At 55.8% G+C, this 20,152-nt stretch overlaps 1 protein-coding gene across 1 annotated transcript in view; it reads right to left on the bottom strand.

Annotated features, from left to right (window-relative positions):
- LOC142302768 (uncharacterized) overlaps positions 1 to 19,160 on the bottom strand; it is a 35,033-nt gene extending 15,873 nt beyond the window's left edge. The window contains exons 1-5 of the mRNA XM_075343882.1: positions 18,895 to 19,160; positions 3,702 to 3,878; positions 3,496 to 3,619; positions 3,347 to 3,414; positions 3,044 to 3,146 (exon numbers count right to left, since the gene is read on the bottom strand). Of these exons, the coding sequence (XP_075199997.1) occupies positions 3,044 to 3,146; positions 3,347 to 3,414; positions 3,496 to 3,580 (256 nt within the window). The 5' untranslated portion in view covers positions 3,581 to 3,619; positions 3,702 to 3,878; positions 18,895 to 19,160. The remainder of the gene's footprint in view (positions 1 to 3,043; positions 3,147 to 3,346; positions 3,415 to 3,495; positions 3,620 to 3,701; positions 3,879 to 18,894) is intronic.
- Positions 19,161 to 20,152: the final 992 nt, after the last annotated feature.

Raw genomic sequence — 20,152 nt, 5'->3', positions numbered from 1 at the left:
GAGCACCGATTTTATTCCCAATGAGGGTGGCCAGGGAGCAATGATCCAGATTGCCCATGGCCTGTCCGGACTGCAAGTCTCTATCCCATTGCAACTCCATCCCTGTCCTTGGACAGGGTTGTCCTTTGGCCACGTCTAGTAGAGACCCCGGCTGACCAAGTGCTCTAGGGGAGCATTGCACACAATGGGGTTCAGTGCCGTGGAACAGTATCACATGCAGTAAAAACAGCATCGAAAGCCTGTGTTGCTTATATGCTGCTGCCGACTAGCCATCTAGGATATAGAGCCAAGAATGGCGACCGTACAATGTAATGTATAGCATACAAGCATAAAGTACAAATGAACACTGCAGCACATGCAATACAAGCAGCATAGAAAGCCTGTGCCTTGGCACCCCTGCTTTTCTGCTGCTGTAGACTAGCCATCTAGGGGAATATAGCCCAGAATATCGACCATACAGTGCAGTGTATAGCATACAAGCATAAGTACAAATGAACACTGCAACCCCTGCAATACAAGCAGCATAGAAAAAACCTGTGCCTCAGCACCCTTGCTTTTCTGCTGCTGTAGTCTAGTCATTCTAGGCGAAAATAGCCCAGACTAGCGACCGTACAGTGCAGTGTATAGCATACAAGCATAAATACACATGAACACTGCAGCACATGCAATACAAGCAGCATAGAAAGCCTGTGCCTTAGCACCCCTGCTTTCCTGCTGCTGATGTGTCGCCATCTAAGAGGGCATATAGCCAAAAATAGCGACCTATGCAGTGTAAGCATAAAAATACAAATGGACAACTGCGGTATTTAGTGGGGTCAGCACTTCAGGTGCCGCTTACCGCCCGCCTATAAGCGGGTGTGTGGTCGCCCTAGTCCTGTGCCTGGTTGCCCAGAGTCCGATCTCTCAGCTCGGACTGCAGGAATGGCTGCCGGCGTCCTTCTCCAGCTCGTGTGAGTAGGGGCGGGCCGTGGGCGTGCCCCCAAGTCAGAGCGGGAAACCGGCGTCCCACAGTGTCCAGTGAGAGGGCTGGAGCATGTAAATAAGGCTCCAGCCCTCGGCGCTGCTGATTGTACAGCGTCTCTCCCCTACCCTGATTGACAGGGTGGGGGCGGGAACGAAGCGGAGCTAGGCCGCAAAAGCCGGGGACTGGATTTATAAGCGCCGCCGCCGTAAAAGCGCGGTCGGCGCCAAGTCCCCGGCGCACTACAAGTCCCAGCCGCGCCGCCGCTCCCGGAGCGTCCGGCGCGGTAGTTCCCTATACATAAAGTCACTCAGCTAGGCTGCAGTGACTGTAACCCTTTACTGTCCCCGGCGCACTAGCACACCCAGCAAGTCTGGAGTGTGCTGTGCCTGTGTGTACGGGGACACAGAGTACCTGAATGGTGCAGGGCCATGTCCCTGAACGGTACCCAGCTCCGTATCCAGCAGGTTCAATGGGTCTGTGGATGGAGCCCGGCCTCAGGGCTTTGGGGCCGGTAAGATCCCACTTCCTCAGAGCCCCTCAGGGGGATGTGGAAGGAAAACAGCATGTGGGCTCCAGCCGCCGTACCAGCAATAGGTACCTCAACCTTACAAACCACCAGCGGGGTGAGAAGGGAGCATGCTGGGGGCCCTATATGGGCCCTCTTTTCTTCCATCCGATATAGTCAGCAGCTACTGCTGACTAAACAGTGGAGCTATGCGTGGATGTCTGACCTCCTTCGCACAAAGCAGAAAACTGGTGAGCCAGTGATCCCACTGGGGGTGTATAGCCAGAAGGGGAGGGGCCTTACACTTTTTAGTGTAATGCTTTGTGTGGCCTCCGGAGGCAGTAGCTATACACCCAATCGTCTGGGTCTCCCAATGGAGCGCCGAAGAAAAATGATTTTTTACCGGCACGGTCATTTACTGGAACCTGATCATCGGTATACGGTGTATACCGGTCATCAGGTGAGCAGGGACCGGAAAAAACGGCCAGAATCATGATCTCCAGGGTCTCAGCTACCCCCAGTTTTCTGACTCTAGGGGGCGCTAGACCCTTTTTTCCAACCTCCGTTAAAAAGCGGCGGATCGGAAGAAGTACCCTAATTTGTCGCCGTTAAAAGGCGTATCGGCGGTCGTTAAGGGGTTAAGCTAAAAAGCAGTATAATTTGTTTTATAATGTACAGTATTTTGTATTACTGTAATAAGTTAATATAAAAACTAATTAAATTTGGGTTGTGGAATGAATGGTCTGCGTTTCAATTATTTTCTAAGGGAAAATTCGCATTGATATAAGAGTAACTTTGTTTAAAAAAACAGCCCCGAAATTAATTATGCTCATAATCCAAAGTTCCACTATATTTGTTACATTTCAGCATCTTGTGATTAAAAAGAAAATAAATCTGAACATTTTCTCTCCTAGAAGAAAATCAGAATCTAGAAATATTTTATCCTTTTCCTATTATTAAACTCGTCTCCTGCACATTCACTGATGAAATGACGTCAGTAGAAGAATCGCTCAAGAATCCCCCCCCCAATATCAGGATTAAATTGCTGGACCCCGGACATCCTATCAGCACACAATGGGTTATATATAAGAGGTGACGCTCGTCTTTCATGTAACCATATTTATGTGATAATAATGCTCGGCCATCTCTGTCTCTTCCTCCTCCCTGGTGAGCAGCATTACCGACCCTCAGAGCAGTAATCTCCATCCGCTCCTGTTATTTGGGTTTATGTCTCCATGTTCTGTATCTGTCACACACTGACATGAGTGTAATAGGAGATAATGGATTCTTAGTCCCTAAACTGGAGAAACCCCTCATCAGCCCTGACAGCGGATAATAGGAGAGAGCTGGAGCTCGTCCTCGCTCACATCGGCAGAATTCATGTCCAGCTGTATTTCTCCTCTATAACCTAACTGCACATCCCGTGTTATCACCTGCACCGGGATCACAGATTCACTCACATTTCGTGTGTATTTTACATGAAGGGTTAATATACCGCTGTAGAAACTGACACAGCAAAGAGCGGAAAATAGTAATGAGCGCCTTGTGTGCGTTATTGGGTGGTCTGTACTCACCGGGGCGGTGATCTGTAGGAATCTCCTCGTTACTCCGCTGATCGCCCCTCACATTTCTCTCTGGAGAATTAATATTGTTCAGATCTTTATCCGGATCCAAAACCTGCAAAACAAAATATTGTAAAAGTCCCCGGGAATAATGGAGATAAGATCCGGACATGTGAGGTCTGTGGTCAGCTGTGATCCTGCCGTCTCCACCGCTCTCATTACACAAGTATAAACATCTAATACTGGAGGAGAAAACAAGACTGAACACAAGGAGGTCACAGCCGTCTACACCTCATAGGGGAGATCTCCATCTACCTGAGGATCCTGTGGAGGAGGAGGAGGAGCGGGACATCTCTCTGGGGTCGTCCTCGTACTGGAGAGACCTGCAGGAGACATAGACAGGACGGACATCATTATTACATACAGATAATTATAGGCCGGGTGTATTCAGTCCTGTCTATTACCTGGTGATGTGCGGGGCTGGGGCTCCTCCATCATCACCTCCTTGTACCGGTCCTTGTGTCCTTCTAGATACTCCCACTCCTCCATGGAGAAATAGACGGTGACGTCCTGACACCTTATAGGAACCTGACAACACAATGATACCGTCATCACCCAGAATCCTCCAGTGCCGTCCTGTATAATGTCCCAGCATTCCCAACGGTGTCACCTCTCCAGTCAGCAGCTCAATGATCTTGTTGATGAGTTCTAGGATCTTCTGGTCATTGATGTCCTCATGTATCCGGGGGTGAGGTGGAGGCCCCGGGATTGGGCTCAGGGTTCCTCCCCGTCCTTCAGACACAGGGGCCTGACAGCGATCACTAGAGGTCTTCACTACTGTGTAATCCTGAGTGTGGAGACATTAATAATATCACTACAGACATTTCCAGAGTCCATCACCTCCCCGGTCATATCCTCTGTTATTCCCATAGATAATGATGTAATGTGATGACATCAGAGCCTCTCACCTCCCCGGTCATATCCTCTGTGATTCCCATAGATAGTGATGTAATGTGATGAGATCAGAACCTCTCACCTCCCCGGTCATATCCTCTGTTATTCCCATAGATAATGATGTAATGTGATGACATCAGAACCTCTCACCTCCCCGGTCATATCCTCTGTTATCCCCATAGATAATGATGTAATGTGGTGACGTCACAGCCTCTCACCTCCCCGGTCATATCCTCTGTTATTCCCATAGATAATGATGTAATGTAATGACATCACAGCCTCTCACCTCCCCGGTCATATCCTCTGTTATTCCCATAGATAATGATGTATTGTGATGACATCAGAACCTCTCACCTCCCCGGTCATATCCTGTTATTCCCATAGATAATGATGTAATGTGATGACATCACAGCCTCTCACCTCCCCGGTCATATCCTCTGTTATTCCCATAGATAATGATGTAATGTGATGACATCACAGCCTCTCACCTCCCCGGTCATATCCTCTGTTATTCCCATAGATAATGATGTATTGTGATGATATCAGAACCTGTCACCTCCGCGGTCATATCCTCTGTTATTCCCATAGATAATGATGTAATGTGATGACATCAGAGCCTCTCACCTCCCCGGTCATATCCTCTGTTATTCCCATAGATAATGATGTAATGTGATGACATCAGCGCCTCTCACCTCCCCGGTCATATCCTCTGTTATTCCCATAGATAATGATGTAATGTGATGACATCAGCGCCTCTCACCTCCCCGGTCATATCCTGTTATTCCCATAGATAATGATGTAATGTGATGACATCACAGCCTCTCACCTCCCCGGTCATATCCTCTGTTATTCCCATAGATAATGATGTATTGTGATGATATCAGAACCTGTCACCTCCGCGGTCATATCCTCTGTTATTCCCATAGATAATGATGTAATGTGATGACATCAGAACCTCTCAAATTTCCAGTAAGATGAAAGATTATTTCCAGACTCAAGTTTAATATCTTTAGTTATTAGAAAATATTTAGAAAAGAAAACAACAGAATATCCTTTATTGTGAAGAGGATGAGATAATTTCCTCCATGTGTAGTGCGAGGGTCCGTCACTCTCCCTCTCCCCCACGTGTAGTGTGGGGTCTGTCGCGCTCTCTCTCTCCTCCATGTGTAGTGCGGGGTCTGTTGCGCTCTCTCTCTCCTCCATCAGTAGTGCGGGGTCTGTCGCTCTCTCTCCTCCACGTGTAGTGCGGGGTCTGTCGCTCTCTCTCCTCCAAGTGTAGTGCGCGGTCTGTCGTCTCTCCCTCCCACATGTAGTGCGGGGTCTGTCGTCTCTTCCCCCCACGTGTAATGCAGTGTATGTTGCTCTCTCTCCCCCACGTGTAATGCAAGGTCTGTCGCTCTCTCCCCCCATGTGTAGTGCGGAGTCTGTCGCTCTCTCTCCCCCACGTGTAGTGCTGGGTCTGTCAATCCCTCTCCCCCACGTGTAGTGCAATGTCTGTCGCTCTCCCCCCCACGTGTACTGCGGAATCTGTCGCTCTATTCCCCACAATGTGTAGTGCAGGGTTTGTCGCTCTCTTACTCCCTCATGTGTAGTGCGGGGTCTGTCGCTCTCTCCCTCGTGTGTATTGCGGGGTCTGTCGCTCTCTCTCTTTCGTGTGTAGTGCGGGGTCTGTCGCTCTCTCTCCCTCGTGTGTAGTGCGGGGTCTGTCGCTCTCTCTCCCTCGTGTGTAGTGCGGGGTCTGTCGCTCTCTCTCCCTCGTGTGTAGTGCGGGGTCTGTCGCTCTCTCTCCCTCGTGTGTAGTGCGGGGTCTGTCGCTCTCTCTCTCTCCCTCGTGTGTAGTGCGGGGTCTGTCGCTCTCTCTCTCCCTCGTGTGTAGTGCGGGGTCTGTCGCTCTCTCTCTCCCTCGTGTGTAGTGCGGGGTCTGTAGCTCTCTCTCTCCCTCGTGTGTAGTGCGGGGTCTGTCGTTCTCTCTCCCTCGTGTGTAGTGCGGGGTCTGTCGTTCTCTCTCCCTCGTGTGTAGTGCGGGGTCTGTCGTTCTCTCTCCCTCGTGTGTAGTGCGGGGTCTGTCGCTCTCTCTCCCTCGTGTGTAATGCGGGGTCTGTCGCTCTCTCTCCCTCGTGTGTAATGCGGGGTCTGTCGCTCTCTCTCCCTCGTGTGTAGTGCGGGGTCTGTCGCTCTCTCTCCCTCGTATGTAGAGCGGGGTCTGTAATTCTCTCTCCCTCGTGTGTAGTGCGGGGTCTGTCGTTCTCTCTCCCTCGTGTGTAGTGCGGGGTCTGTCGCTCTCTCTCCCTCGTGTGTAGTGTGGGGTCAGTCCTCCCTCATGAGTAGTGTGGGGTCTGTCCTCCCTCATGTGTAGTGAGGGGTCTGTCCTCCCTCATGTGTAGTGCGGGGTCTGTCCTCCCTCATGTGTAGTGCGGGGTCTGTCCTCCCTCATGTGTAGTGCGGGGTCTGTCCTCCCTCATGTGTAGTGCGGGGTCTGTCCTCCCTCATGTGTAGTGCGGGGTCTGTCCTCCCTCATGTGTAGTGCGGGGTCTGTCCTCCCTCATGTGTAGTGCGGGGTCTGTCCTCCCTCATGTGTAGTGCGGGGTCTGTCCTCCCTCATGTGTAGTGCGGGGTCTGTCCTCCCTCATGTGTAGTGCGGGGTCTGTCCTCCCTCATGTGTAGTGCGGGGTCTGTCCTCCCTCATGTGTAGTGCGGGGTCTGTCCTCCCTCATGTGTAGTGCGGGGTCTGTCCTCCCTCATGTGTAGTGCGGGGTCTGTCCTCCCTCATGTGTAGTGCGGGGTCTGTCCTCCCTCATGTGTAGTGCGGGGTCTGTCCTCCCTCATGTGTAGTGCGGGGTCTGTCCTCCCTCATGTGTAGTGCGGGGTCTGTCCTCCCTCATGTGTAGTGCGGGGTCTGTCCTCCCTCATGTGTAGTGCGGGGTCTGTCGCTCTCTCTCCCTCATGTGTAGTGCGGGGTCTGTCGCTCTCTCTCCCTCATGTGTAGCGCGGGGTCTGTCCTCCCTCATGTGTAGTGCGGGGTCTGTTGCACTCTCCCCCTGGTGTGTAGTGCGGGGTCTGTTGCGCTCTCTCTCTCGTGTGTAGTGCGGGGTCTGTCGCTCTCTCTCCCTCGTGTGTAGTGCGGGGTCTGTTGCTCTCTCTCCCTCATGTGTAGTGCGGGGTCTGTCCTCCCTCATGTGTAGTGCGGGGTCTGTTGCTCTCTCTCCCTCATGTGTAGTGCGGGGTCTGTCCTCCCTCATGTGTAGTGCGGGGTCTGTCCTCCCTCATGTGTAGTGCGGGGTCTGTCCTCCCTCATGTGTAGTGCGGGGTCTGTCCTCCCTCATGTGTAGTGCGGGGTCTGTCCTCCCTCATGTGTAGTGCGGGGTCTGTCCTCCCTCATGTGTAGTGCGGGGTCTGTCCTCCCTCATGTGTAGTGCGGGGTCTGTCCTCCCTCATGTGTAGTGCGGGGTCTGTCCTCCCTCATGTGTAGTGCGGGGTCTGTCCTCCCTCATGTGTAGTGCGGGGTCTGTCCTCCCTCATGTGTAGTGCGGGGTCTGTCCTCCCTCATGTGTAGCGCGGGGTCTGTCCTCCCTCATGTGTAGCGTGGGGTCTGTCCTCCCTCATGTGTAGCGCGGGGTCTGTCACTCTCTCTCCCCCAAGTGTAGTGTGAGGATGTCGCTCTCTCCCTCATGTGTAGTGCGGGGTCTGTCGCTCTCTCTCCTTCATGTGTAGTGCGTGGAATGTCGCTCTCTCTCCATGTGTAGTGCGTGGTCTGTCGCTCTCTCTCCCTCGTGTGTAGTGCGGGGTCTGTCGCTCTCTCTCCCTCGTGTGTAGTGCGGGGTCTGTGGCTCTCTCTCCCTCGTGTGTATTGCGGGGTCTGTCGCTCTCTCTCCTTCATGTGTAGTGCGTGGTCTGTCGCTCTCTCTCCCTCATGTGTAGTGCGGGCTCTGTCGCTTTCTCTCCCTCATGTGTAGTGCGGGCTCTGTCACTCTCTCTCCCTCATGTGTAGTGCGGGCTCTGTCGCTCTGTCTCCCTCATGTGTAGTGCGGGCTCTGTCGCTATCTCTCCCCCATGTGTAGTGCGGGATCTGTCGCTCTCTCTCCCTCATGTGTAGTGCGGGATCTGTCGCTCTCTTTCCCTCATGTGTAGTGCGGGATCTGTCGCTCTCTCTCCCTCATGTGTAGTGCGGGATCTGTCGCTCTCTCCTTCGTGTGTAGTGCGGGGTCTGTCGCTCTCTCTCCCTCGTGTGTAGTGCGGGGTCTGTCGCTCTCTCTCCCTCGTGTGTAGTGCAGGGTCTGTCGCTCTCTCTCCCTCGTATGTAGTGCGGGGTCTGTCGCACTCTCCCCCTCGTGTGTAGTGCGGGGTCTGTCGCTCTCTCTCCCTCTTGTGTAGTGCGGGGTCTGTCGCTCTCTCTCCCTCATGTGTAGTGCGGGATCTGTCGCTCTCTCTCCATCATGCGTAGTGCGGGGTCTGTCGCTCTCTCTCCCTCATGTGTAGTGCGGGGTCTGTCCTCCCTCATGTGTACTGCAGGGTCTGTCGCTCTCTCTCCCTCGTATGTAGAGCGGGGTCTGTAATTCTCTCTCCCTCGTGTGTAGTGCGGGGTCTGTCGCTCTCTCTCCCTCGTGTGTAGTGTGGGGTCAGTCCTCCCTCATGAGTAGTGTGGGGTCAGTCCTCCCTCATGTGTAGTGAGGGGTCTGTCCTCCCTCATGTGTAGTGAGGGGTCTGTCCTCCCTCATGTGTAGTGAGGGGTCTGTCCTCCCTCATGTGTAGTGAGGGGTCTGTCCTCCCTCATGTGTAGTGAGGGGTCTGTCCTCCCTCATGTGTAGTGAGGGGTCTGTCCTCCCTCATGTGTAGTGCGGGGTCTGTCCTCCCTCATGTGTAGTGCGGGGTCTGTCCTCCCTCATGTGTAGTGCGGGGTCTGTCCTCCCTCATGTGTAGTGCGGGGTCTGTCCTCCCTCATGTGTAGTGCGGGGTCTGTCCTCCCTCATGTGTAGTGCGGGGTCTGTCCTCCCTCATGTGTAGTGCGGGGTCTGTCCTCCCTCATGTGTAGTGCGGGGTCTGTCCTCCCTCATGTGTAGTGCGGGGTCTGTCCTCCCTCATGTGTAGTGCGGGGTCTGTCCTCCCTCATGTGTAGTGCGGGGTCTGTCCTCCCTCATGTGTAGTGCGGGGTCTGTCCTCCCTCATGTGTAGTGCGGGGTCTGTCCTCCCTCATGTGTAGTGCGGGGTCTGTCCTCCCTCATGTGTAGTGCGGGGTCTGTCCTCCCTCATGTGTAGTGCGGGGTCTGTCCTCCCTCATGTGTAGTGCGGGGTCTGTCCTCCCTCATGTGTAGTGCGGGGTCTGTCCTCCCTCATGTGTAGTGCGGGGTCTGTCCTCCCTCATGTGTAGTGCGGGGTCTGTCGCTCTCTCTCCCTCATGTGTAGTGCGGGGTCTGTCGCTCTCTCTCCCTCATGTGTAGCGCGAGGTCTGTCCTCCCTCATGTGTAGTGCGGGGTCTGTCGCACTCTCCCCCTGGTGTGTAGTGCGGGGTCTGTTGCGCTCTCTCTCTCGTGTGTAGTGCGGGGTCTGTCGCTCTCTCTCCCTCGTGTGTAGTGCGGAGTCTGTTGCTCTCTCTCCCTCATGTGTAGTGCGGGGTCTGTCCTCCCTCATGTGTAGTGCGGGGTCTGTTGCTCTCTCTCCCTCATGTGTAGTGCGGGGTCTGTCCTCCCTCATGTGTAGTGCGGGGTCTGTCCTCCCTCATGTGTAGTGCGGGGTCTGTCCTCCCTCATGTGTAGTGCGGGGTCTGTCCTCCCTCATGTGTAGTGCGGGGTCTGTCCTCCCTCATGTGTAGTGCGGGGTCTGTCCTCCCTCATGTGTAGTGCGGGGTCTGTCCTCCCTCATGTGTAGTGCGGGGTCTGTCCTCCCTCATGTGTAGTGCGGGGTCTGTCCTCCCTCATGTGTAGTGCGGGGTCTGTCCTCCCTCATGTGTAGTGCGGGGTCTGTCCTCCCTCATGTGTAGTGCGGGGTCTGTCCTCCCTCATGTGTAGTGCGGGGTCTGTCCTCCCTCATGTGTAGTGCGGGGTCTGTCCTCCCTCATGTGTAGTGCGGGGTCTGTCCTCCCTCATGTGTAGTGCGGGGTCTGTCCTCCCTCCTGTGTAGTGCGGGGTCTGTCCTCCCTCCTGTGTAGTGCGGGGTCTGTCCTCCCTCATGTGTAGTGCGGGGTCTGTCCTCCCTCATGTGTAGTGCGGGGTCTGTCCTCCCTCATGTGTAGTGCGGGGTCTGTCCTCCCTCATGTGTAGTGCGGGGTCTGTCCTCCCTCATGTGTAGTGCGGGGTCTGTCCTCCCTCATGTGTAGCGCGGGGTCTGTCCTCCCTCATGTGTAGCGTGGGGTCTGTCCTCCCTCATGTGTAGTGCGGGGTCTGTCACTCTCTCTCCCCCAAGTGTAGTGTGAGGATGTCGCTCTCTCCCTCATGTGTAGTGCGGGGTCTGTCGCTCTCTCTCCTTCATGTGTAGTGCGTGGAATGTCGCTCTCTCTCCATGAGTAGTGCGTGGTCTGTCGCTCTCTCTCCCTCGTGTGTAGTGCGGGGTCTGTCGCTCTCTCTCCCTCGTGTGTAGTGCGGGGTCTGTGGCTCTCTCTCCCTCGTGTGTATTGCGGGGTCTGTCGCTCTCTCTCCTTCATGTGTAGTGCGTGGTCTGTCGCTCTCTCTCCCTCATGTGTAGTGCGGGCTCTGTCGCTCTCTCTCCCTCATGTGTAGTGCGGGCTCTGTCTCCCTCATGTGTAGTGCGGGCTCTGTCTCCCTCATGTGTAGTGCGGGCTCTGTCGCTCTGTCTCCCTCATGTATAGTGCGGGCTCTGTCGCTATCTCTCCCCTATGTGTAGTGCGGGATCTGTCGCTCTCTCTCCCACATGTGTAGTGCGGGATCTGTCGCTCTCTCTCCCTCATGTGTAGTGCGGGATCTGTCGCTCTCTTTCCCTCATGTGTAGTGCGGGGTCTGTCGCTCTCTCTCCCTCATGTGTAGTGCGGGATCTGTCGCTCTCTCCTTCGTGTGTAGTGCGGGGTCTGTCGCTCTCTCTCCCTCGTGTGTAGTGCGGGGTCTGTCGCTCTCTCTCCCTCGTGTGTAGTGCAGGGTCTGTCGCTCTCTCTCCCTCGTATGTAGTGCGGGGTCTGTCGCACTCTCCCCGTCGTGTGTAGTGCGGGGTATGTCGCTCTCTCTCCCTCGTGTGTAGTGCGGGGTCTGTCGCACTCTCCCCCTCGTGTCTAGTGTGGGATCTGTCGCTCTCTTTCCCTCATGTGTAGTGCGGGGTCTGTCGCTCTCTCCTTCGTGTGTAGTGCGGGGTCTGTCGCTCTCTCTCCCGCTTGTGTAGTGCGGGGTCTGTCGCTCTCTCTCCCTCTTGTGTAGTGCGGGGTCTGTCGCTCTCTCTCCCTCTTGTGTAGTGCGGGGTCTGTCGCTCTCTCTCCCTCATGTGTAGTGCGGGATCTGTCGCTCTCTCTCCCTCATGCGTAGTGCGGGGTCTGTCGCTCTCTCTCCCTCATGTGTAGTGCGGGGTCTGTCCTCCCTCATGTGTACTGCAGGGTCTGTCGCTCTCTCTCCCCCATGTGTAGTGCGGGGTCTGTCGCTCTCTCTCCCCCATGTGTAGTGCGGGGCCTGTCTCTCTCCTTCATGTGTAGTGCATGGTCTGTCGCTCTCTCTCCCTCATGGGTAGTGCGGGGTCTGTCGCTCTCTCTCTCATGTGTAGTGCGGGGTCTGTCGCTCTCTCTCACCCATGTGTAATGCGGGGTCTGTCCTCCCTTATGTGTAGTGCGGGGTCTGTCCTCCCTCATGTGTAGTGCGGGGTCTGTCCTCCCTCATGTGTAGTGCGGGGTCTGTCCTCCCTCATGTGTAGTGCGGGGTCTGTCCTCCCTCATGTGTAGTGCGGGGTCTGTCCTCCCTCATGTGTAGTGCGCGGTCTGTCGCCCCTCATGTGTAGTGCGGGATCTGTCACTCTCTCTCCCTCATGTGTAGTGCGGGGTCTGTCGCTCTCCCTCCTTCATGTGTAGTGCGTAGTCTGTCGGTCTCTCTCCCTAATGTGTAGTGCGGGGTCTGTCGCTCTCTCTCCCTCGTGTGTAGTGCGGGGTCTGTCGCTCTCTCTCCCTCATGTGTAGTGCGGGGTGTGTCGCTCTCTCTCCCTCGTGTGTAGTGCGGGGTCTGTCGCTCTCTCTCCCTAATGTGTAGTGCGGGGTCTGTCGCTCTCTCTCCTTAATGTGTAGTGCGGGGTCTGTCGCTCTCTCTCCCTCGTGTGTAGTGCGGGGTCTGTCGCTCTCTCTCCCTCATGTGTAGTGGGGGGTCTGTCGCTCTCTCTCATGTGTAGTGCGGGGTCTGTCGCTCTCTCTCCCTCATGTGTACTGCGGGGTCTGTTGCTCTCTCTCCCTCATGTGTAGTGCGGGGTCTGTCCTCCCTCATGTGTAGCGCGGGGTCTGTCGTCCCTCATGTGTAGCGTGGGGTCTGTCCTCCCTCATGTGTAGCGCGGGGTCTGTCCTCCCTCATGTGAAGCGCGGGGTCTGTCCTCCCTCATGTGAAGCGCGGGGTCTGTCCTCCCTCATGTGAAGCGCGGGGTCTGTCCTCCCTCATGTGAAGCGCGGGGTCTGTCCTCCCTCATGTGAAGCGCGGGGTCTGTCCTCCCTCATGTGAAGCGCGGGGTCTGTCCTCCCTCATGTGAAGCGCGGGGTCTGTCCTCCCTCATGTGAAGCGCGGGGTCTGTCCTCCCTCATGTGAAGCGCGGGGTCTGTCCTCCCTCATGTGAAGCGCGGGGTCTGTCCTCCCTCATGTGAAGCGCGGGGTCTGTCCTCCCTCATGTGAAGCGCGGGGTCTGTCCTCCCTCATGTGAAGCGCCGGGTCTGTCCTCCCTCATGTGTAGTGCGGGGTCTGTCGCTATCTCTCCCTCATGTGTACTGCGGGGTCTGTCGCTCTCTCTCCCTCATGTGTAGTGCGGAGTCTGTTGCTCTCTCCCTCATGTGTAGTGCGGGGTCTGTCGCTATCTCTCCCTCATGTGTAGTGCGGGGTCTGTCGCTCTCTCTCCTTTATGTGTAGTGCGTGGTCTGTCGCTCTCTCTCCCTCATGTGTAGTGCGGGGTCTGTCGCTCTCTCTCCCTCGTGTGTAGTGCGGGGTCTGTCGCCCTCTCTCCCTCATGTGTAGTGCGGGGTGTGTCGCTCTCTCTCCCTCGTGTGTAGTGCGGGGTCTGTCGCTCTCTCTCCTCCATGTGTAGTGTGGGGTCTGTCGCTCTCTCTCCCTCATGGGTAGTGCGGGGTCTGTCGCTCTCTCTCACCCATGTGTAGTGCAGGGTCTGTTTTCCCTCATGTGTAGTGTGGGGTCTGTCGTCCTTCATGTGTAGCGCGGTGTCTGTCCTCCCTCATGTGAAGCGCGGGGTCTGTCCTCCCTCATGTGAAGCGCGGGGTCTGTCCTCCCTCATGTGAAGCGCAGGGTCTGTCCTCCCTCATGTGTAGTGCGGGGTCTGTCGCTCTCTCTCCCTCATGTGTAGTGCGGGGTCTGTCGCTCTCTCCCTCATGTGTAGTGCGGGGTCTGTCGCTCTCTTCTCCATGTGTAATGCGAGGTCTGTCGCTCTCTCTCTCCCTCGTGTGTAGTGCGGGGTCTGTCGCTCTCTTTCCCTCATGTGTAGTGCGGGGTCTGTCGCTCTCTCCCTCATATGTAGTGCGGGGTCTGTCGCTCTCTCTCCCCCATGTGTAGTGCGGGGTCTGTTGCTCTCTCTCTCCCTCATGTGTAGTGCGGGGTCTGTCGCTCTCTCTCCCTCATGTGTAGTGCGGGGTCTGTCGCTCTCTCTCCCTCATGTGTAGTGTGGGGTCTGTCACTCTGTCCCCCATGTGTAGTGCGTTGTCTTTCACTCTCTCCCTCATGTGTAGTGCGGGGTCTGTCGCTCTCTCTCTCCTCCATGTGTAGTGCGGGGTCTGTCGCTCTCTCTCCCTCATGTGTAGTGCGGGGTCTGTCGCTCTCTCCCTCATGTGTAGTGCGGGGTCTGTCGCTCTCTCTCCTCCATGTGTAGTGCGGGGTCTGTCGCTCTCTCTCCTCCATGTGTAGTGCGGGGTCTGTCGCTCTCTCTCTCCCTCATGTGTAGTGCGGGGTCTGTCGCTCTCTCTCCCTCATGTGTAGTGTGGGGTCTCTCTCCCTCATGTGTAGTGCGGGGTCTGTCGCTCTCTCCCTCATGTGTAGTGCGGGGTCTGTCGCTCTCTCCCTCATGTGTAGTGCGGGGTCTGTCGCTCTCTCTCTCCCTCATGTGTAGTGCGGGGTCTGTCGCTCTCTCCCTCATGTGTAGTGCGGGGTCTGTCCTCCCTCATATGAAGCGCGGGGTCTGTCCTCCCTCATGTGTAGCGCGGGGTCTGTCCTCCCTCATGTGTAGCGCGGGGTCTGTCCTCCCTCATGTGTAGCGCGGGGTCTGTCCTCCCTCATGTGTAGCGCGGGGTCTGTCCTCCCTCATGTGTAGCGCGGGGTCTGTCCTCCCTCATGTGTAGCGCGGGGTCTGTCCTCCCTCATGTGAAGCGCAGGGTCTGTCCTCCCTCATGTGTAGTGCGGGGTCTGTCGCTCTCTCTCCCTCATGTGTAGTGCGGGGTCTGTCCTCCCTCATATGAAGCGCGGGGTCTGTCCTCCCTCATGTGTAGCGTGGGGGTCTGTCCTCCCTCATGTGTAGCGCGGGGTCTGTCCTCCCTCATGTGTAGCGCAGGGTCTGTCCTCCCTCATGTGTAGCGCAGGGTCTGTCCTCCCTCATGTGTAGCGCGGGGTCTGTCCTCCCTCATGTGAAGCGCAGGGTCTGTCCTCCCTCATGTGTAGTGCGGGGTCTGTCGCTCTCTCTCCCTCATGTGTAGTGCGGGGTCTGTCGCTCTCTCTCCCTCATGTGTAGTGCGGGGTCTGTCGCTCTCTCTCCCTCATGTGTAGTGCGGGGTCTGTCGCGCTCTCTCCTTCATGTGTAGTGCGTGGTCTGTCTCTCTCTCCCTCATGTGTAGTGTGGGGTCTGTCGCTCTCTCTGTCATGTGCAGTGCGGGGTCTGTCGCTCTCTCTCACCCATGTGTAGTGCAAGGTCTGTCTCTCTCCCTCGTGTGTAGTGCGGGGTCTGTCGCTCTCTCTCCCTCGTGTGTAGTGCAGGGTCTGTCGCTCCCTCTCCCTCGTGTGTAGTGCGGGGTCTGTCGCTCTCTCTCCCTCGTGTGTAGTGCGGGGTCTGTCGCTCTCTCTCCCTCGTGTGTAGTGCGGGGTCTGTCGCGCTCTCTCCCTTATGTGTAGTGCGGGATCTGTCGCTCTCTCTCCCTCGTGTTTAGTGCGGGGTCTGTCGCTCTCTCTCCCTCATGTGTAGTGAGGGGTCTGTCGCTCTCTCTCCCCCATGTGTAGTGCGGGGGTCTGTCGCTCTCTCTCCCCCATGTGTAGTGCGGGGGTCTGTCGCTCTCTCTCCCTCATGTGTAGTGCGGGGTCTGTCGCTCTCTCTCCCTCATGTGTAGTGCGGGGTCTGTCGCTCTCTCTCCCTCATGTGTAGTGCGGGGTCTGTCGCTCTCTCTCCCTCATGTGTAGTGCGGAGTCTGTTGCTCTCTCCCTCATGTGTAGTGCGGGGTCTGTCACTCTCTCTCCCCCATGTGTAGTGCGGGGTCTGTCGCTCTCTCCCTCATGTGTAGTGCGGGGTCTGTTGCTCTCTCTCCCCCATGTGTAGTGCGGGGTCTGTTGCTCTCTCTCCCCCATGTGTAGTGCGGGGTCTGTCGCTCTCTCTCCCCCATGTGTAGTGCGGGGGTCTGTCGCTCTCTCTCCCTCATGTGTAGTGCGGGGTCTGTCGCTCTCTCTCCCTCATGTGTAGTGCGGGGTCTGTCGCTCTCTCTCCCTCATGTGTAGTGCGGGGTCTGTCGCTCTCTCTCCCTCATGTGTAGTGCGGTGTCTGTCGCTCTCTCTCCCTCATGTGTAGTGCGGTGTCTGTCGCTCTCTCTCCCTCATGTGTAGTGCGGTGTCTGTCGCTCTCTCTCCCTCATGTGTAGTGCGGTGTCTGTCGCTCTCTCTCCCTCATGTGTAGTGCGGTGTCTGTCGCTCTCTCTCCCTCATGTGTAGTGCGGTGTCTGTCGCTCTCTCTCCCTCATGTGTAGTGCGGGGTCTGTCGCTCTCTCTCCCTCATGTGTAGTGCGGAGTCTGTTGCTCTCTCCCTCATGTGTAGTGCGGGGTCTGTCGCTCTCTCTCCCTCATGTGTAGTGCGGGGTCTGTCGCTCACTCTCCCTCATGTGTAGTGCGGGGTCTGTCGCTCTCTCTCCCTCATGTGTAGTGCGGGGTCTGTCGCTCTCTCTCCCTCATGTGTAGTGCGGTGTCTGTCGCTCTCTCTCCCTCATGTGTAGTGCGGTGTCTGTCGCTCTCTCTCCCTCATGTGTAGTGCGGAGTCTGTTGCTCTCTCTCCCTCATGTGTAGTGTGGGGTCTGTCGCTCTCTCCCTCATGTGTAGTGCGGGGTCTGTCGCTCTCTCTCCCTCATGTGTAGTGCGGGGTCTGTCGCTCTCTCTCCCTCATGTGTAGTGCGGTGTCTGTCGCTCTCTCTCCCTCATGTGTAGTGCGGAGTCTGTTGCTCTCTCCCTCATGTGTAGTGTGGGGTCTGTCGCTCTCTCTCCCTCATGTGTAGTGTGGGGTCTGTCGCTCTCTCTCCCTCATGTGTAGTGCGGGGTCTGTCGCTCTCTCTCCCTCATGTGTAGTGCGGTGTCTGTCGCTCTCTCTCCCTCATGTGTAGTGCGGTGTCTGTCGCTCTCTCTCCCTCATGTGTAGTGCGGAGTCTGTCGCTCTCTCTCTCCCCCATGTGTAGTGCGGGGTCTGTCGCTCTCTCTCTCCCCCATGTGTAGTGCGGGGTCTGTCGCTCTCTCTCCCTCATGTGTAGTGCGGGGTCTGTCTCTCTCTCCCTCATGTGTAGTGCGGGGTCTGTCTCTCTCTCCCTCATGTGTAGTGCGGGGTCTGTCGCTCTCTCTCCCTCATGTGTAGTGCGGGGTCTGTCTCTCTCTCCCTCATGTGTAGTGCGGGGTCTGTCGCTCTCTCTCCCTCATGTGTAGTGCGGGGTCTGTCACTCTCTCTCCCTCATGTGTAGTGTGGGGTCTGTCTCTCTCTCCCTCATGTGTAGTGCGGGGTCTGTCGCTCTCTCTCCCTCATGTGTAGTGCGGGGTCTGTCTCTCTCTCCCTCATGTGTAGTGCGGGGTCTGTCGCTCTCTCTCTCCCTCATGTGTAGTGCGGGGTCTGTCGCTCTCTCCCTCATGTGTAGTGCGGGGTCTGTCGCTCTCTCTCCCTCATGTGTAGTGTGGGGTCTGTCGGTCTCTCTCCCTCATGTGTAGTGCGGGGTCTGTCGCTCTCTCTCCCTCATGTGTAGTGCGGGGTCTGTCGCTCTCTCTCTCCCTCATGTGTAGTGTGGGGTCTGTCGCTCTCTCTCCCTCATGTGTAGTGCGGGGTCTGTCGCTCTCTCCCTCATGTGTAGTGCGGGGTCTGTCGCTCTCTCCCTCATGTGTAGTGCGGGGTCTGTCGCTCTCTCCCTCATGTGTAGTGTGGGGTCTGTCGCTCTCTCTCCCTCATGTGTAGTGCGGGGTCTGTCGCTCTCTCCCTCATGTGTAGTGCGGGGTCTGTCGCTCTCTCCCTCATGTGTAGTGCGGGGTCTCTCTCCCTCATGTGTAGTGCGGGGTCTCTCTCCCTCATGTGTAGTGTGGGGTCTGTCGCTCTCTCTCCCTCATGTGTAGTGCGGGGTCTGTCGCTCTCTCCCTCATGTGTAGTGCGGGGTCTGTCGCTCTCTCCCTCATGTGTAGTGCGGGGTCTCTCTCCCTCATGTGTAGTGCGGGGTCTCTCTCCCTCATGTGTAGTGCGGGGTCTCTCTCCCTCATGTGTAGTGCGGGGTCTCTCTCCCTCATGTGTAGTGCGGGGTCTCTCTCCCTCATGTGTAGTGCGGGGTCTGTCGCTCTCTCTCCCTCATGTGTAGTGCGGGGTCTCTCTCCCTCATGTGTAGTGCGGGGTCTCTCTCCCTCATGTGTAGTGCGGGGTCTCTCTCCCTCATGTGTAGTGCGGGGTCTCTCTCCCCCATGTGTAGTGCGGGGTCTGTCTCTCTCTCTCCCTCATGTGTAGTGCGGGGTCTGTCTCTCTCTCTCCCCCATGTGTAGTGCGGGGTCTGTCGCTCTCTCTCCCTCATGTGTAGTGCGGGGTCTGTCGCTCTCTCCCTCATGTGTAGTGCGGGGTCTCTCTCTCCCTCATGTGTAGTGCGGGGTCTCTCTCCCTCATGTGTAGTGCGGGGTCTCTCCCTCATGTGTAGTGCGGGGTCTCTCTCCCTCATGTGTAGTGCGGGGTCTCTCCCTCATGTGTAGTGCGGGGTCTCTCTCCCTCATGTGTAGTGCGGGGTCTCTCTCCCTCATGTGTAGTGCGGGGTCTCTCTCCCTCATGTGTAGTGCGGGGTCTCTCTCCCTCATGTGTAGTGCGGGGTCTCTCTCCCTCATGTGTAGTGCGGGGTCTGTCGCTCTCTCTCTCCCTCATGTGTAGTGCGGGGTCTGTCGCTCTCTCTCCCTCATGTGTAGTGCGGGGTCTGTCGCTCTCTCTCTCCCTCATGTGTAGTGCGGGGTCTGTCTCTCTCTCTCCCTCATGTGTAGTGCGGGGTCTGTCGCTCTCTCTCCCTCATGTGTAGTGCGGGGTCTCTCCCCCATGTGTAGTGCGGGGTCTCTCTCCCTCATGTGTAGTGCGGGGTCTCTCTCCCTCATGTGTAGTGCGGGGTCTCTCTCCCTCATGTGTAGTGCGGGGTCTCTCTCCCTCATGTGTAGTGCGGGGTCTCTCTCCCTCATGTGTAGTGCGGGGTCTCTCTCCCTCATGTGTAGTGCGGGGTCTCTCTCCCTCATGTGTAGTGCGGGGTCTGTCTCCCTCATGTGTAGTGCGGGGTCTCTCTCCCTCATGTGTAGTGCGGGGTCTCTCTCCCTCATGTGTAGTGCGGGGTTTCCTCTCACCTCCTCAGAGCCGGTGTTGCTTCTGCTCTCAAGGTTGTGTGTAGATTGGAATTGATTGCTTGAGGTAATGACGTCACCGGAAAGGGCGTGGCTTCCTCAGTGCAGATTTATTGGCAGGAAGCAGCAGTTGCTCCCGGGCACATGCCCCGCCCCCGATACCCCTCTGACGTCACTGTGTCTCCAGCAGCTGAACTGTGCAGAGCGGAGGCTGCGGTGACCTCCTGCAACAATCAGCTACAATCCAGATGCAGCCTGTGCTCACAGGACCTGTGTGATGTCACCATCATGTGATCAGTCACATGGTCAGGGGCTGCTCCAGGGGCTCTGCTCAGGGTTGCGTCTAGATCAGAGTTGATTTTTTGTGGTCCTCAAAAAATCAACTCTGATCTAGCTGCTTCAGTAGTGAGCCGGCTATATCGGAGTTGATTTTTTGAGGCCTCATTTTTTCCACTCTGATTTAGCCGGCTCACTGCTGAAGTGTCTAGATCAGAGTGGGTTTTTTGTGGTCCTCATTTTTTCCACTCTGATCTAGCCGGTTCACTGCTGAAGTGACTAGATCAGAGTTGATTTCTTGAGGCCTCGCTGCAGTCACATGTTTTTGGTCACCTCATTTTATCCACTCCGTTCTCGCTGCTTCACCAGTGAGGAGGCTAGATCAGAGTTGATTTTTTGATGATCTCTGTGATCTTTTCTCCATACAGCACAGTTCAGTTTCTACAGCGGGGGCTGGAATCAGATTTATAATTGGAATGATTTCATGTTTTTATTTATTAGATGCTCACACTGTTATATTTATTATTTTTTTCCAAAGGGCAAATTTTTATTTTCATTATTATTATAACTTACATTTTATTATTATTTTTTACAATATAAATAATTCCACACAGCGCTGATTGTTCAGTTTTGCTGGAATTTTAATTTTACCGTATTTCCACAAGTCGTGGCCGCATGACTGACATTAAAAGAGTGGGCGGAGCCTCACAAGGAAAAACGGAACCGCGCAGCTGACAGTCTTCATAACTTACCATATTGGATCAGAGTGGATTTTTTGAGGATCTCTCTGTAGCCTTCATTATGTACATTTGGTACTGAGGTGACTGAAATTCAGTTTTTTGAAGAGTGGGAGGAGCCTCACGGCGAAAAACGTAACAGAGCGCAACCAAGAAAGTGCTTATAATTTCACACATTGTGTCGTAGTGGATTTTTTGAGGACCTCATTTTAGCCACTCCGTTCTAGCTGCTTCAGTAGTGAGCCGTC

This window comes from Anomaloglossus baeobatrachus, chromosome 1 (genome assembly GCF_048569485.1).
Source record: "Anomaloglossus baeobatrachus isolate aAnoBae1 chromosome 1, aAnoBae1.hap1, whole genome shotgun sequence".
Taxonomy (NCBI): Eukaryota; Metazoa; Chordata; class Amphibia; order Anura; family Aromobatidae; genus Anomaloglossus; species Anomaloglossus baeobatrachus.
The sequence above is the reverse complement of the archived record's forward strand: the minus strand, read 5'-3'. Positions and strand labels throughout refer to the sequence as shown.